This window comes from Aspergillus lucknowensis (genome assembly GCF_044049455.1).
Source record: "Aspergillus lucknowensis strain CBS 449.75 chromosome Unknown BJX67scaffold_76, whole genome shotgun sequence".
Taxonomy (NCBI): Eukaryota; Fungi; Ascomycota; class Eurotiomycetes; order Eurotiales; family Aspergillaceae; genus Aspergillus; species Aspergillus lucknowensis.
In genome coordinates this window covers 92,085-106,953 of record NW_027263620.1, presented here as the reverse complement: position 1 = coordinate 106,953, position 14,869 = coordinate 92,085, and the positions used below count along the sequence as shown (strand labels likewise).

At 46.7% G+C, this 14,869-nt stretch overlaps 9 protein-coding genes across 9 annotated transcripts; 3 read left to right on the top strand and 6 right to left on the bottom strand.

Moving 5' to 3' along the window:
- Positions 1-217: 217 nt before the first annotated feature.
- Positions 218-4,343, bottom strand: BJX67DRAFT_375633 (WD40 repeat domain-containing protein; the record flags this gene model as incomplete). Its single annotated transcript, XM_071031723.1, has 5 exons — positions 218-889; positions 926-1,516; positions 1,556-2,239; positions 2,284-3,874; positions 3,925-4,343. The coding sequence occupies 5 exons, from the start codon at positions 4,341-4,343 to the stop codon at positions 218-220; spliced, it is 3,957 nt and encodes a 1,318-aa protein (XP_070880963.1).
- Positions 4,344-5,462: 1,119 nt separating this feature from the next.
- Positions 5,463-5,886, bottom strand: BJX67DRAFT_367388 (uncharacterized protein). The gene has a single exon (XM_071030522.1). The coding sequence runs from the start codon at positions 5,716-5,718 to the stop codon at positions 5,491-5,493; it is 228 nt and encodes a 75-aa protein (XP_070880962.1). The 5' UTR covers positions 5,719-5,886; the 3' UTR covers positions 5,463-5,490.
- Positions 5,887-6,107: 221 nt separating this feature from the next.
- On the bottom strand, positions 6,108-7,455 carry BJX67DRAFT_375632 (uncharacterized protein; the record flags this gene model as incomplete). The annotated part of the gene is made up of 2 exons (XM_071031722.1): positions 6,108-6,487; positions 6,537-7,455. 2 exons carry the CDS (start codon positions 7,453-7,455, stop codon positions 6,108-6,110), a joined length of 1,299 nt encoding a protein of 432 aa, XP_070880961.1.
- Positions 7,456-7,781: 326 nt separating this feature from the next.
- Positions 7,782-8,242, bottom strand: BJX67DRAFT_367387 (uncharacterized protein). Its single transcript, XM_071030521.1, has one exon. The coding sequence runs from the start codon at positions 8,042-8,044 to the stop codon at positions 7,880-7,882; it is 165 nt and encodes a 54-aa protein (XP_070880960.1). The 5' UTR covers positions 8,045-8,242; the 3' UTR covers positions 7,782-7,879.
- BJX67DRAFT_316796 (uncharacterized protein) lies at positions 8,222-8,990 on the bottom strand. Its single transcript, XM_071027249.1, has 2 exons — positions 8,821-8,990; positions 8,222-8,698 (listed from the first exon to the last, which is right to left on the bottom strand). The coding sequence occupies exons 1-2, from the start codon at positions 8,893-8,895 to the stop codon at positions 8,408-8,410; spliced, it is 366 nt and encodes a 121-aa protein (XP_070880959.1). The 5' UTR covers positions 8,896-8,990; the 3' UTR covers positions 8,222-8,407.
- Positions 8,991-9,055: 65 nt separating this feature from the next.
- BJX67DRAFT_391636 (BTB/POZ domain-containing protein) lies at positions 9,056-10,685 on the top strand (the record flags this gene model as incomplete). Its single annotated transcript, XM_071034821.1, has 3 exons — positions 9,056-9,120; positions 9,770-10,160; positions 10,206-10,685. 3 exons carry the CDS (start codon positions 9,056-9,058, stop codon positions 10,458-10,460), a joined length of 711 nt encoding a protein of 236 aa, XP_070880958.1. The 3' UTR covers positions 10,461-10,685.
- An 85-nt stretch (positions 10,686-10,770) lies between these two features.
- On the top strand, positions 10,771-11,980 carry BJX67DRAFT_367381 (uncharacterized protein). The gene has a single exon (XM_071030520.1). The coding sequence runs from the start codon at positions 10,863-10,865 to the stop codon at positions 11,679-11,681; it is 819 nt and encodes a 272-aa protein (XP_070880957.1). The 5' UTR covers positions 10,771-10,862; the 3' UTR covers positions 11,682-11,980.
- BJX67DRAFT_316763 (uncharacterized protein) lies at positions 11,783-12,126 on the top strand. The gene has a single exon (XM_071027248.1). It carries the CDS (start codon positions 11,883-11,885, stop codon positions 12,060-12,062), a length of 180 nt encoding a protein of 59 aa, XP_070880956.1. The 5' UTR covers positions 11,783-11,882; the 3' UTR covers positions 12,063-12,126.
- A 740-nt stretch (positions 12,127-12,866) lies between these two features.
- BJX67DRAFT_367380 (uncharacterized protein) lies at positions 12,867-14,836 on the bottom strand (the record flags this gene model as incomplete). Its single annotated transcript, XM_071030519.1, has 3 exons — positions 14,372-14,836; positions 13,070-14,320; positions 12,867-13,012 (listed from the first exon to the last, which is right to left on the bottom strand). Coding segments are annotated over exons 1-2 (1,220 nt in total), but the record flags the coding sequence as incomplete, so codon positions are not given.
- Between the last annotated feature and the right edge of the window lie 33 nt (positions 14,837-14,869).

Here is a 14,869-nt window from a genome sequence, read left to right as displayed (position 1 = left end):
GTCTGGAGGTGAAAGTCTCGACAATGATAATAAATTTCTGCGGGGCAGAATTATATTGATTGGCTTCTCTACTACTTTCGAAAACGCTAGAGCTTTACGGCACAATTCACCAAAAGAAGAGCTTTATCTGAAAGTTTTTACCCTCCGCCTAAGCTCACCCTGTGTAAAGCAGTTAGAAAAACAGACGAAAGAACGGAATTAAAATCATTTGCAGATGCTATATACAAAACTCAATGAATGAAACATGTCCTGATAGGTGTCCCAGGGCGAGTAGATTGCCATGGCATCTGAAACAACTGGCGCGAAACTCAGAAGGAAGCCAGAGGACCTTTTCGTTATTCAGTTTTATCCACTCCTGACGCTCAATATATATATTAAGATTTGCATGAGGCGTACGTGACACAGGAATGTGACATTTGGATTGAAGATCAAGGGCACCCAAGTCTGTGTGTAGATATGAACTGTCACCGGAAAATTCAAGGGTAGAGACTGTTGTTGTAAAATTAGTCTGCTGTAACGCGCCTGTCGCTGTGTCCCAGATGCGCACCGTCTCATCAGCAGAGGCAGACGCTAGCAGCCGGCTGTCAGGCGAGAAAGCAACTAACCTCACTAACTTTCCATGGCCCTTGAGGGTCTGCTGAAGCGCGCCCGTTGCCAAGTCCCAAAGGCAGACTGTGTGATCACGAGAGCCGGATGCTACCAGCCGGCTGTCAAGTGAAAAGGTTACTGATAAAACAGAATCTAAATGGCCCTTAAGAGTCTGCAGGAGTAAGCCTGTCGCTGAGTCCCAAAGGCAAACTGTTTGGTCTTCAGAGCCAGACGCTAATAGCCGGCCATCAGGCGAGAAGCTCACTAACCGGACCCAACTTGAATGGCCTTTGAGAGTATGCTGAAGTGTGCCTTTTGTTAAATCCCAGAGGCATACTGTTTGATCCGGGGAGCCAGACGCTAGTAGCATGCCATCAGGTGAGAATGCGACTGATGAAACTGGAGCTGAATGACCTTTAAGAGTCTGCTGAAGCGCGCCTGTCACTGGGTCCCAAAGGCGCACTGTCCTATCATTAGAGCCAGAGGCTAGCTGGCAGCCGTCGGGCGAGAAGACTACAGATTGAATCCACTCAGAATGGCCAACAAGAGTTTGTCGGGGCGCGCCTATTGTCGTATCCCAGAGCCGCAAAAGGCTCTTATCAGAGGCGGATGCCAACAGCCTGCCGTCGGGTGAGAAGGTTACCGATGGAACCAAACCTGAGTCATTCTTGAGAGTCTGTTGAATCGTGCCTGCCATTGTGTCCCAAAGGCGTAGAGTTTTATCAGCAGAACCGGACGCTAGCAGTTGGCCGTCAGGCGAGAACGCCACAGACAGAACCCAGTCTGAATGGCCCTCGAGAATTCGCTGGGTGGCGCCTGTTGTTGTGTTCCAGAGGCGCACTGTCTTATCTCCAGAGCCAGATGCTAGCAGCCGGCCGTCAGGCGAGAAAGCCACTGAGAAAACCAAATCTAAATGGCCCTCAAGAGTCTGCAGGAGTCTGCCTGTTGTCAAGTCCCAGAGGCATACTGTCTTGTCTTCAGAGCCAGATGCTAGCAGCAGGCTGTCGGTTGAGATATTCACTGACCAAACTAGTTGCGAATGGCCCTTGAGGGTCTGCTGAAGCGCACCTGTTGCCAAATCCCAGAGATGTACTGTTTTATCCTCAGAGCCAGATGCCAGTAGCCGGTTGTTAGCTGAGAAAGCCACTGACCGCACTGACTTTGTATGACCCCTAAGGGTCTGCTGGAGTGCGCCTGTCGCTGAGTCCCAAACGTGCACATTACTATCATCAGAGCCTGATGCTAGTAGCCGGCAGTTGGGCGAAAACGCTACCGACCAAAAATGAGCCAATGGGCCCTCGAGAGTCTGCTGGAGCACGCCTGTTTCTGTCTCCCAGAGACATACTGTCCGATCAAAAGAGCCGGACGCTAGCAGCCGGCCATTGGGTGAGAAAGCTACCGACCAAACCGGAGCTGAATGGCCCTCGAGAGCCTGTAATTCTGCGCTCCACCTGTCCTCAACTCGTGGTAATTGGCATATCCAACTAGGAAGCTCTTTCTGGAATTCCCTGCGGACCATTGCCTCTAGGGGTGTGAAAACAAGTCCTGCGCAATAAATCTGAAGCGGAGCCTTATCAGCCACCTGGCGAAATTTTAGAACAAAGCGATGTGCATCTTGAAGAAAATCAGATGTTGCGGAGTGGCGATCATCCTATACCTATCAGTGCGAATCACATATAAAATCAGAGATCTTACTGGTAAAACTGCCTTGAGGGTGTTGAGCATTCCCACCAGTTCCGAAACAAAACTCAATAGGCTCATTGCTTCCACCCAGTGCAGGAAATGCTCCTTGAGGAAGGATAAAATATCTTCTATCTCGGGGGATGAGACATCGCTATGTTCGATATGGTAAATCCAGTAATGGCAAGAATATTCAAGTTCTGGTGGTAAGAACTGGTGGAGTAATTGAGGATCAATGTCTGCTCTATGTGTTCCAGGTCCTTCTAAATTGCAGATATTTTTCTGCAGATGACTTCGCATGGTTCTGAGACAGAATTTAGCAATATCCTTATGCTTACTTCGCTCATCCACACGGAATTTGCTTTTAGATTGGACCAAAAAGTCTCGGAATGACAAATGTAGAATCCTTATAGGCATATCTCGGTTAGTAGGGACACTGAGAACAGACCGGAACGAATCTAATCGGTTGCTGATCTGGTCTGCCTGGATTCCCAGGAATAGCGACAGCGCATTGATCGATAGTGGAACAGCAAGCAGCGTGATGACTCCAACAATTCCGTGGAACTCATGCAAGAGCTGCTGCTGCTCTAAATCATTACTATCTTGGTCATCAAGGAGCCGCGAAAGAATTGGCAGGTACGTCTTGTCCATTTTCGTTGCATATTTGGCTTGGTCTTCAAGAAGCTCCGCGAGCCGTGATGCGGGTTCCCATCTTGAATTTTCGATAAATCGGCATACAGTAGCGGCCGAGATAAACAGTGGAACCGACATTGTAACCAATTTTTGTATTACATCGTCGCCGGGCCAATCTCGACTAATGTTTCTGTCATGTTTGATCCTCATGAGTCGGTCTTTCAAGAAGAAATATATATCATGTTCTGTTACTTTCTCGGAGGTCTCGTGAAGAGCTAGCTGCTCATAATCATCATTATCGATCCCCGAGAAGCCAAGGCGAACCGGAAGTTCCGGCCTGCTGGCCAAGAATATCCGGAGGCGAAATGTGTTTGCCCTCTTTAGAAGAGGCAGCAGTCGGATAATATTTCGTATGTCTTGATCATGGTCACATTCGTCTAAAGCGTCGATCACAATCACAGCGGTTTGAGGTTGCTGACCGAGTTGGTCAAGCTCGAGCAGCGGTTGAAGGAGAAGCTTGTCAAACTGCTCTCCGAGCGACTTTGAAGCGATTTCAGGATCATCACGGAGTACCTTTTGCACGCCAGAGCTTAGCTTAGAAGATCTGAGCATCAGTTGACTTATTAGTGTGGGAAAAAACTTCTTGGCATTCCCTGTGTCTTCTTTGCCCCTCCTGAAGAAAAAACTCCCCCCTAAATGGTTGGTATCCTTTAGCGACCTTGCCACCGTCCGGGATATTGTGGATTTTCCTGTTCCAGCCATTCCGTTTAACCAGAACACTGCCTTTTGACATGGTGACATAGCCCATCCCATTATTTGGTGGAGGACCTCAACTCTAGTGCCTTGAAGACACTGGACTTCATCTCGATTAGAGAATGAGTCAAAACTTGCTTCCGCCGCACTTTCCAACTTTGCGAAATCCATATTTTGATTGATAAGGGTTGTGTTTTGGGCAACGCCAGTAATGAGAGAACTGCCTTACTTTAGTCTGTTATACAGAATCCTAGTATTTGAGACACCTACGTTTGATCCACCTGTAAAGACAAGAGAAAGGAGGACGTATATCTTTCAATCTTCTGGACTTCACCATCAACCTCTGCACGTTCCAAGGGCCATCTGCAGGCACGAAATCCGAATTTCTTCATTGATCTCCTCCCCACGCTTGACTCAAGCTTTTCGTTCAAGGCTCGAAGATCTGAGAGGCAATTGGTGATGTCACTGGCGAGTCGCAGGGAGGTAGGAAGTCTCGTTTTGTTGGAATCTTCAAGGAGTTCAAGAAGGTCTTGAAGGGTCGCTTGGAGGCCTTGGGCCGCCCATCGTAAGGTGATAATATCTTCTCTTGCATGCTTCACCTTTTGAATGTAGCCTCCACAGATCGTCACAAGGTTCCCAGCAAGTTGGATGATCGCAATAACGCTCGCTGCGGATGAAATTCCATCCATCTCAAAGAATAAGCAGCATCAACGCTTGTTCTTGCAAAAGTTCGTATATTGGCGGCTGTATTGTGAATGTTGTTGTAGTTCAGGTTGTTTCTGGCGAAAGATGAAGAGGGGTCGGTTAGGCGCCAGGAGCGAGGGTGTGACTTAGAGAGCATTTTTAGGCGCTGAGCTAACCAATCACTCAATTCCCTGTCAAAAATTTAGCCCAATAATAGTACAATATGTCGTACTTAAGGAGACACTATCTAGTGAACGGTTTAATTGTCAGCTCAACCGTCGGCCGTACCGACCCAGACCTTCCCGGTTGCCCTGCGCTCACCGACCATGATAGTGCCCCGACTTGTGACCTTCCAACTTATGATTGAGCTAGTGGCGGAGAATGTTCGCTAACTGGACAAAAACTATCTTCAAAAAGCATATGTTCGCAACCGAAATTACCAGGGGTGGGAGCATACAAAGGAGAGCTTTCCCAAACACCATCTTGAGAGGCAATATAGTTGTTCAGAGGAGGGGATGTCACGGTCTCAAGGCATATGATCCCGCCGGGGAGCCTAATATGAGGATTATCGTGTAACTATTAGTCTTTAACGTAGGGGGTTTGTTTTGTCCTGGGGAACTAATGCTGACAAGCTGAAACCATGATAAGGAGGGTTTTGATTAGTTTGCATAAAGCTTCTCGCTTCACACCAGTCCTCCCGTATACGGCGGTACACGGCGTCCGTACGACAATACTTATTTCCTCGTTTCGTCTTTACTAGCAAATACGCGGATTATAGCTGTTCCGAGGGCCTTCTGTATGGGGCTTAGTCATGTGGCTTTGGAAAGAAGACAAGAGTATAGATATTTGCACTGGTTTTGCAATCAGCTGTAACTAAGGTCTATCTAGCGATATTTATACCTGCGAGGAAGGCCCCGATAGACCTTCACGATAGCCATATTAGGAAAGATCAATTGAATGAGTGAATCGAAATGAAGGAACGATTAAAGCGATGTAGGGGGTGGCGGAGCAATGACGCTGGCCGATCCCTAATACGAAGTCGGAAGATTGAATTAATCCGTCAGCGAGATTGTTGAGGGGAGGGTCGACATATTTCAAAACAGAGGATGTCGAGTTCCTGCGCAATCAGGTCACGTGCTCGGGCGTTTTTAATCACCTGATTTCTAGACGGGACCAAGCGATAGTAGATATGAGGCTCTTCTTTACCCGCCCGGGGCAATCCACTAGCTGGCTTTGATCACAAGTTGCATGGTCAGGCCTGTTATGAACGTGATCATACGTTGCTTGAAATAGCTGGTCTGTTGACAGTTGGGGAAACTGTTTGCGTACTTGCTTGTTTTGAAGGGTACTAGCTAGCGGGGTACTGTATGCTTCTTTCATACTTTCTTGTGGTAACGGGTTACCTCATTGACGAAAGATCGAGTTTGTAGAGGATACCATCAACCTCGCCTTAAGCGGAAACGGAGACAGCTTTCTAAATGAGATAACGGATTTAAAAGCGGTCAAGAATATTCTGATTGTATTAAGCAAGGCGAATACGCCGGGATCCTAGACAATACGAAGGCCGATAAATAGGTCAAGGAGATCATCAGATGCCACTGCTATGTGACGACCACGGACATCGCGACATGGTTCGTACAAGCCACCGGTTCCCTGTCTGCCGTCCAGCCGAGATGCTGCAGTGACAAGGTGGATTTGAGGAATCGTTGCCTCGGTCGTCGTTGCTTCCTGCATGATAACCGCAAGCTGAGTAAGAGACGTCTTCCACTTTAACCGTTAAGATTATGCAGGTCAAGGCCTCGAATGAATTCATTTAGAGTCCCAAATAGGAATGGGAAGGACGAGTGAAGGCATATGTGATGGTGGCTAGATCCATAGCTTGAATAACTCGAGGGCCGACTGTACCATTGTGGCGACTTGAATGACAGCACCTTTTGCACGAGACATTTATAACTCAAACTCGGGAAAGGAGGTGTTGGCCTTGGTGAAAGCAGGTTATTTAACTGCATTTCCTTTGTAAGAGCTCCATACATGATTGAGCTGCACTCAAAACCACACCCTCGAGAGCCGTCTAGGAGATCTCTACGTGTTTGATGAAGCCGACGAATCAAGTTATCAATAGCCTCTTCTCTACAGTTGTTCATCGCTTCTGCGTTCCCATTAGCGATAAATCACATTTAGAGCCCATCTACCCTTACCCGTGACTTTATCAGAGACCGGAAGCCCCAGGTTGCTGATCCAATCATTACTTAACGACATAATAGTCGATGTTGAGTCCTTGAATTGGGCAGGGAGCTGGAAGAACCAGGAAATCCACAACCATAGAAATAAATCTCGACAATATGTCTTGGGAAGCTCTTCTCCCAGCGCGTCGATCCATGTAGTTGTCCAAATGTACACAGCCTCCTTGCATTCATAGTAGTCAGCTAAGACAGTAACTTTAGCAAGCATCTCAAGTGTTAGCTTTCGCGGTATCTGGTACTGTTGTCCATGGATAGCACGAAGGAGAATTAGAAGTGCTTCAATATCCCAGCTCTCTGCAGTAATCTCAACTGAGCCTTTTTCTAGAAATGTGATACTTTCTTTCCAGCTACCGGTGAGTATTTTCCTGAAGACAGAGGAAGCGAGCATTAAATGCTTTGCAGAGACTTGGATCCGGAAGTAACCCCTGTTTGCTGATTCAAAGACGAGGTTAGTTTCGAAAGGCTGTTCGATAGGCTCTTCCGCAGGTGGCTCTTCAGCGATGGCAGGCTCTTCAGCGATGGCAGGCGCTTCAGCGATGGCAGGCGCTTCAGCGATGGCATACTCTTCGGCGATGGCAGGCTCTTCTGTTGGCGGCGATATTGGTTCTAGAGGAGCCCGAACATTTTTGTATCCCCCTTTCTTCTTTTTCCCCTTTCTTTTTCCCCCGAAGATCGTTTTTGGCGTCTCAATATAGTCTTCGGGACGCTTCATATCTTTAGCGGTATTCTGGATAGTATCATTCAATTCTGGAAGGTTATGTGGAAACCGATGGGTAATCATATCTTCGCTAGGCTCTGTGAATAGAGAATCCGCATTCAGCAACACTATTATAACTTCCCCGTCCAGATTGATAACGTGAGAAGGCGGATTCATGATAGTTGCTTGGCGTAGTTTCCCAGCACCAGAAGATGTTATTTTGCTTGGTATGTGTAAAGGGAAGAGAAGCTTTGGAATCGGGAATGATCAGGTGTGAGTCGTTGGCAGCCCTGGTATTTAAGTTTTGATTTCCTTTTCTTACTAGTGAGGGTGTGGCAGCATTTGATTGGCGTCAATATTAGCAACTTGCATAACTATGTTGTCATTGCATCTGCATCTAGATGCTGGTCGTGTATGGTATTAACTGGCTCAGCATGTGCCGCAACAGATAGTATCAGATACTGATTGGCTAACATTCCAGGCTCTAGTTCTTGTGTTAGACGTGTTCTTCTCGAGCCCGATGGATCATCTCCAAACGCGAATATATTCATCATGAATATGTATTTAGGTAATAATTGCCATCGCGGTCTATATACTCAAGTTAATATGATGCTCTAAGCTCTATAGCTTTGCAGAGCTTAGAATATTTGTTTTGGTATCTTGTAGCGAATTCCCGGTACTCGTTAATACTATATGGAATTGGTTTGCCATCCTCATAATCATCTGCTATTAGTACGACAGTCCATAGAGCAGGCAAGATCGACATAGCCAGCGAAGATGAATTGTTCCAGCCTTCCCATTCTATATCCTTGACGAGGAGAATCCTGAATTGAGTGATAGAAGTCTGGTAGGAAGCTTGTAGCTCCTTCAAGTGTTTAGAATTACTTGAGATGTTGCAGCTCAACCAGAGAAGGTCTTGAACTAGATTGAAATAGAAAGAGCATTCTGGCAAATCTGGATGTTAAATCAAGGTATATGATTTTAGTATATGCAGGCGGGATTCTTGACATATCCAGAGACCGATTGGAGGCAGATACTTCTCCAATGGGAACTTTGTCTCAAAGGGTCTCGAGCTAAAATCTCTCCACAGGAGTGTACCAAGGGCGCTGACAGGACGAAGTATGGTGAATTATTTGTATCCAGTGTTGTCAGCTAATTCCATGGATTTGTCATCAATATTATCCGTGAGGTCAGAGCGTTCGTCATTATCAAATTCCTCCCGGATTGCAGCTTCGATAACCTGTGCTGCAGGCCATGTATATTCCCAGATCTTTAAGCGTAGTTCAATTGGCAGGATTATAAAGAAGGATACAGGGTCAGAGCTGGAATATGTATCATCAACACTCTTAGAGATTGGCTCCTGCCTTTCTACCAGTTTGGTTGTGGATATTGTCGAGATATCGCGTTCTAACCTTGGATGCTTTCGTGGAATGGGGTCATCAAAGGGTTGCTTTTCCATCATCATACTACAGCAGGTTAGTTAGAGTAAATAATTGCAGTAATGTTTCCTGACTGCTTACCTGAATTATGGCAAAAACTTACCAATTTTTTTGGAATTGGTTTGTGTTTGACCAGGCGACGTGAACAGATATATGCCCAAAGTTTGCGGGAATACATGCCAGGCAGTGTAGATCCTGGACGGCGCAAAGAGGAAGTGATTACAAGAGAAAAAATGGTGGGGTGACCGCCTCTTTAACGAAACAGCTCTGCTAGCAACGATCACATGATGTGTAACACGTGATAGCATAGGCAGCGGCCCGCATCAGCTTGATCAAAGATGTCGCCCGCTGATTCAAAGTTTCTTACTGGTGGATCAAAGGCGCGGGAGGCTCCCTGCTCAAAGTACTATTGATAACTTGAAATCAGAGCTGCCGAGTCCACTTTTTCATTAGGATTTGAAGTCGTATACTGGTTGATTTGAGCTAGGTTGATTCTCTGGGCAAAACCTGGAAACTATTTGTTCAGAAACTTAGTTCGATTCAATCAGGGTCTGGGTTTCTCGTCTGTGAAGGCACTGGCATTTGAAGCGACATAACACGATGAGTTGTGGATTATATCTTGTCACGAACGCGAAATTCTCAGAAGCTCCCATGAAACTAGACAAGGGTCCATAGTGCCAACCAACGCTGGGACTTCCTAGCTACGACGGCTGTAAAAAAAAAAAACCTGCTTAGATACCGAAGTTCGCGAACATTCTGGCGTTATTGATTTGTGGCTTTGTACTGTGCCTTGGATACATTTTGCGGGCGAGCAAGCTCCAAGGCGGCCCCTCTTGGCTAACTAGTCTCGATCAATCAATAAATCACGTGCAGCAACACCACCGCCCAAGACGCCGCTCTTGGAGCTGACTTTTTGTGTCTTATTCACGAATCCACTGATCGCATGTTGAGCAATGACTCGTATATCTGGAGCAAATGCCACGGACGTTGCGAGAACATATGTATCCCGCTAGCTAACAGTTATACTATAGTAACTAACCGTTCGCTTCTAGCATCCTTCCGATATATCACAGTCCTTGCGTCAAAATTCGGATCGTCTCTTGTGACCATGAATACACCGTTTCGAAAGATCTTCTCTGCAGAGAATCTAAATATTTTTCAGCAATGTTTGAGGGCGAATATAAAGAGGGCCAACAGCAGATAGCAGTTCTAGGAGACATAGAAGGGGTTGTATCAGTCCAAAGCTTTGAGGCCTTCTTGCAATGGCTGTACCTCCGCAAGATCAAATTCGAAATAACAGAACCGGAACAACAGATCTCAGCTATGATAGAACTCGCACGGTTTGCGGACATGTGTATTGTGACGGAAATGGAAGCTCGAATTGCGCGGCAGTTAAAGAAGCTTTTACTTGCCAACCCGAATCCCCAGTCCACCGAATCTGGAGTACGGCTCAATACTTATTGTCTCATATCTCGGCATGTTATTTAGGCAACTTTCCTACCTCAATGGCACGCGGTTCGTCGCATTCTAGCTGCAGCAACAGTGGAAGGATACCTTCGCTGTGAACACCACAGATTTGTTCAGGAAGCTCGAGAGTATCTTACATATGCGGTTGACCTTCTGGAAGAAGTAGGATTAGCTCTTAAAGGGCTCAAACTTGGCGAATCTTTTGGGGAATCTTATGGTACTTATCAGGATCCCCTCGATAGTAAGGAACGCACTATTTACAGATTTCACAGGTGAAGGGGCTTATTATGTTCAAAGCGGGTTTATGGTCTTTGCTTCTGTAAACCCACTATTCGCAAGGAAAATGAGGAAGCGTGCAAGTTGTCATTCTTATATGTCTTCCAATGCACACGTAGTCATTTACTTTGTATCTGAAAAGGGCCGTAAGCAGTTAGCTTCTGATTCTAAGACCCATGTAGAGTGATTGAGCTCCGGCCGGAACGGAAAATAATCTCGTCCACGCCATGGAGGAAAGATCTGCCGCTCCGTATAGAGCCTCAGTCAGAACATGCCCCGCTTTCGGGTCCTGGAGAATCTCCACCACCCCACCTAATAAACCTCGCATCTGGGGCCACATCCAGTGCTGAAGATAGGGAAAGCGAAGCTGCGAATAGCCTCCAAAAACGGATTAAAGCTAGGATGGCCGATGATACGCCCCTTACTCGAGCTATGGTGTTGAGTCTCCTAGGATTCCCATTCTATATGGAAGAAGACGCGCACCCATGGGGTTCTGTCTTTTCCGCCAAACCTAATTTACCACTGCTACGAACTTGGGACGGGTTTTCAGGTAGTCAACCTAGTGAAACCGGCAGAATGCTAGCAAGGTCGCCTCGTGAGCGACTGGATACTCTAAAAGCTCGAAAAACGTTCCTGTCTATACACCCAAACTACCGAATATGGGAACCTACTCCGTTTATTTCGTTCACCCAATCACCGCAACAGTTGCAAGATATTGCCAACGAGAGAGAAGAGAGAAGAAACCGCTTTCAAACAATCACAGTGATAAATTCGAATGTCCGAATGCAGAAAGGCCTTCCCATGCTTAATATGGAGTTCGAAATGGGTCACTATAGAGTTCCCAATCCCTACCACCAAGCAAATGACTACTATAAGGATCACTATATTTGTCTATGGGAGGTCACAGAAGAGGAGTTTGTCGGAAACTGGGATTGGCGCTCTCTAGTTGGATCTGACCGTTGGTATGAGCAAATTATCTTGCCTGCTTTCAGGGCACACAACGAAAAGCATGACACTCGTGGCGAGGCATTCAAAATGACAGCGCTACGGGATGCCTTGCTCGAGACTCAAGCTTCGTCCACACCGTTCTCTAAAGACTTTTGCGCCTGCAGTGAGACCGAAGAGGATGGAGCTTTTGTTGGGGACGAATCTGATTCCTCTGATGAAGCTGAAGAAAGCAACGCAATCGATAATGAGCTGAAATTCCTTGAGGAGTCTTGAGCAAGGCGATACTTAATGTGAACTAGCTAAGGGTTGTACTCGGGAATATGTTAGTATGGTGGATGACCTGGTCCAAGGTAGATGCGGTGTTCGATACTGGCGAGATATATAAGCACAACCCCACTTCCGCGGCTGGAAAAACACGAGAATGGATCATAAGAATGAACGTTAAAAGTTTGACGCAAACTGATCCTGGCATATATGAGATATCTCGAGAGCTGTGGAGGTTTTGAGAACTTTCCTACTCAATTGCCCACTCGCCTGCATCTCACAGCCTTAGACAGCCTTCATCCGGCCTGCACTTTAACTTTGCATTTAACACTGTCCTTGAACTGCCATCCAGTCGACTTCCGGAATGTCCAAGGTACCAAAGGAAGGTAGGTTGTATGCGAATTTGACAATTTTGTTATTGACACATCGGAACCCACTGGTGTAGATTCTGCTCAAACCCTCCATTCAACCTTGTGTATCCACACCCTCTGATTGGCTTGTGATTGGCTGAGATCCATCAAGCCACACCATTCCTCGCCCCTCTGGTTCTCAAGCACTTCGCTGAGGGTGTTACAAACTTCAGATTTCTCAACCACCGCCCTTGGAGTGATTTCCGATCCCTTCCAGCAAACATCCGACCGAATTCCACCTCAATCTCTTCCCATGAAAGCTTTCTGTGCATCAATTCACGGAGAAGCTTGTCTTCGGAATTTGAATAAGGACGGGCCTGTTGGCGGCTTGGGAATGAAAGAGATGTTGTCCTTGCCCATGTTTTAGGGCCGCGTGCGACCCACCGGTCAGGGGATTCTGTAAGATTGCCTTGCGGAGTACGAAACCCAGCCTCCATGCCACTTCAACCCCTGTTTTATCGGGTTCGGTCAACCAAAATGAATACGTCCGAGGCGCTATGCGAGTCCAGCAATTCTGTGTCCGTCTAATTTTCTGCTGAGATGCCCACCTCAGCAGTTTCAGTGCGACAATCCCTACGAACATTAGATCTATGGCATTAGGAGACGCTGAAGCTGGGGCTCCACTGTAAACCAATCGGACGTACCCAGGGTAGCGCTGAAGGCGCTAGTCCCTCAGCGCTCGCCAGATCAGCTGCATCCTCAGCCATGCAGATTCACGACCAATTAAAGCCTGCTTATTGAAACCTGGATCATCGGGAAGCAACCCGCTGCTGACCTCAAACGACAGGATTAATCAATTTCCACAGTATTTGGTAGGACTGACAATGTATTATGCTTCGCATAATCAAGAGCGCGTCAAGATCCCAGCTATCTACGGTGATTTCAACTGAGCTTTTCTCTAAATAATTATTGCTTTCTTTCCAATCACGGGTGAGTATTTTCTTGTAGATTCACTAGTTAAGTTATATGGCCTCGCTAACGAAACAGGACGAATGCTACTTTCGTCCAATCCCAGTAACTATATAGGAGATCTTCCCTGGAAACTAATTAAACCAAGGATGAGAATGCCGATAGCAACAAAGCTGGGCAGTTGGAGGGAACTGGTATGTTTTATCATTGACCAAAGAAGCCAAATCGCTTTGAATGTTTTCTTGCCTGACAATATTATATTATGTTCTTACATGATCCACTTGCTTGGAGTAATAGACCGTCAGGAAAGTAATTTGATTCAAAGCTGCATTTCACAAGACTGCAATCACCAGACGCCGTGAGCGGTGATGGAGTGCTGGTCCAGAATAGGAAACGATAAAAGCGCTAACAATTTCCTAACCCTTTAGTATTCTACCTGGCTGACTGTCTGTTGAGCCCTTCCAAGGTCCAGCTATGCTCGGAGCGGATGTTGGAGTAAGTTGAAACCCTCGTCCATATCGTCTATCAAACTCTGAATTGGAGTCGCTCGAGGGTATATCGCCAGCAGTTGCGGTTTTTTTGTCAGACGAGGATGATTCCTCACTTGTACTGTGGTGAATGTTTATGGTGGTAAAATCCCTGGACAATTGCTGAAGGGAGGTGTCATTAAGGTGGCCGCCAACCTGTCTTGACCTCCACCCAAGTCCGCGGTTTCTCCCGTGGATAACCTGTCCATCAGTTGAGACCATGAACTGTACAGCATCGCCCGTGGCATAGTTGTCCACTGTTGTAATAAGTTCTTTGAAATGGATGTCTGCTCTGGAGCAGATATCAATACATTGACGAGTCGTTTTCCATTCATCCCGCAGCCTGGCGAGATCGGTCAATTCCTCTTGTGACGTGGACCCCGATGCCGATTCTGATTTGCTTAATAACCGATCAATTAGACTATTCATATACTGTTCCAACTTTTCGGATGTACGCGTGAGGCTCTCCTTGCATTCCTGCAAACCCGCACTGGTAAGTCTTTCGGATAAGGCATCTGAATCAGATGAGCCAGATGTGCCATTGCGAGCGGGTGAGATTTGAATCTGACTGATATGCTCAGACAACTGGGCACATATCTGAAGACACTTCTCCGTGCTCAACCGCTCTTCTTTAATTTGCTGAAGTTCCAGTGAGACTTTATCAGATTCTGGTGCAGCCTTGCTCAGTATAAGCTCTAACTTCTCGTCGATGGCTTCAAGATGAGCCTCAAGATCGACCTTCGCAGTCTCGATAAGACTTTCGTAGTTTCCAACGGTTTCCGCAGTAATTGTAGATTTTTGACTGAATATTTAGTGAAGGGGCAAACAATCAACACTTATATCAGGGACTTACAGGTTTGCATCCGTAAGAGCGATATTAATGGTCAACTTATACGCTGACAGCACTCTCCTGAAACCATCGATGTCATCACCCATGTACTTCAATTTTGCCCAATCGCGAAAGCTTGTTCGAGTAGCACTGGACCGACTAGCACATTTCATAATTTCTTGCTCAAATTCCTTGCATGCATTGCCGCACCGTAAGAGAGGAAGGCTGAGCACAGAAAGGTCCGTATCATTAGTGGCCTGGACCTTCTCAACAAGCGGTCCTAAAACCCCACTTAAGGCTTCAAGCTCCTCCAGAAGCTCTCGCACACGTTTTGGATGTGAGCGAAAGTCCTTAACCATATCATATAGGCTCAGGCTTGATTGGAAGGCGAAAGTCGCGAGAGCTAGCAGCCCAGAAGCCACGCTTATGGGCTCTGCCATTCTTACAGCGCTCTGGAAAAGGAAGAGATTTGAAAAAAGGCTGACATCCGCAACTGGGTCTGGGCCCCAGGCATGAACCGAG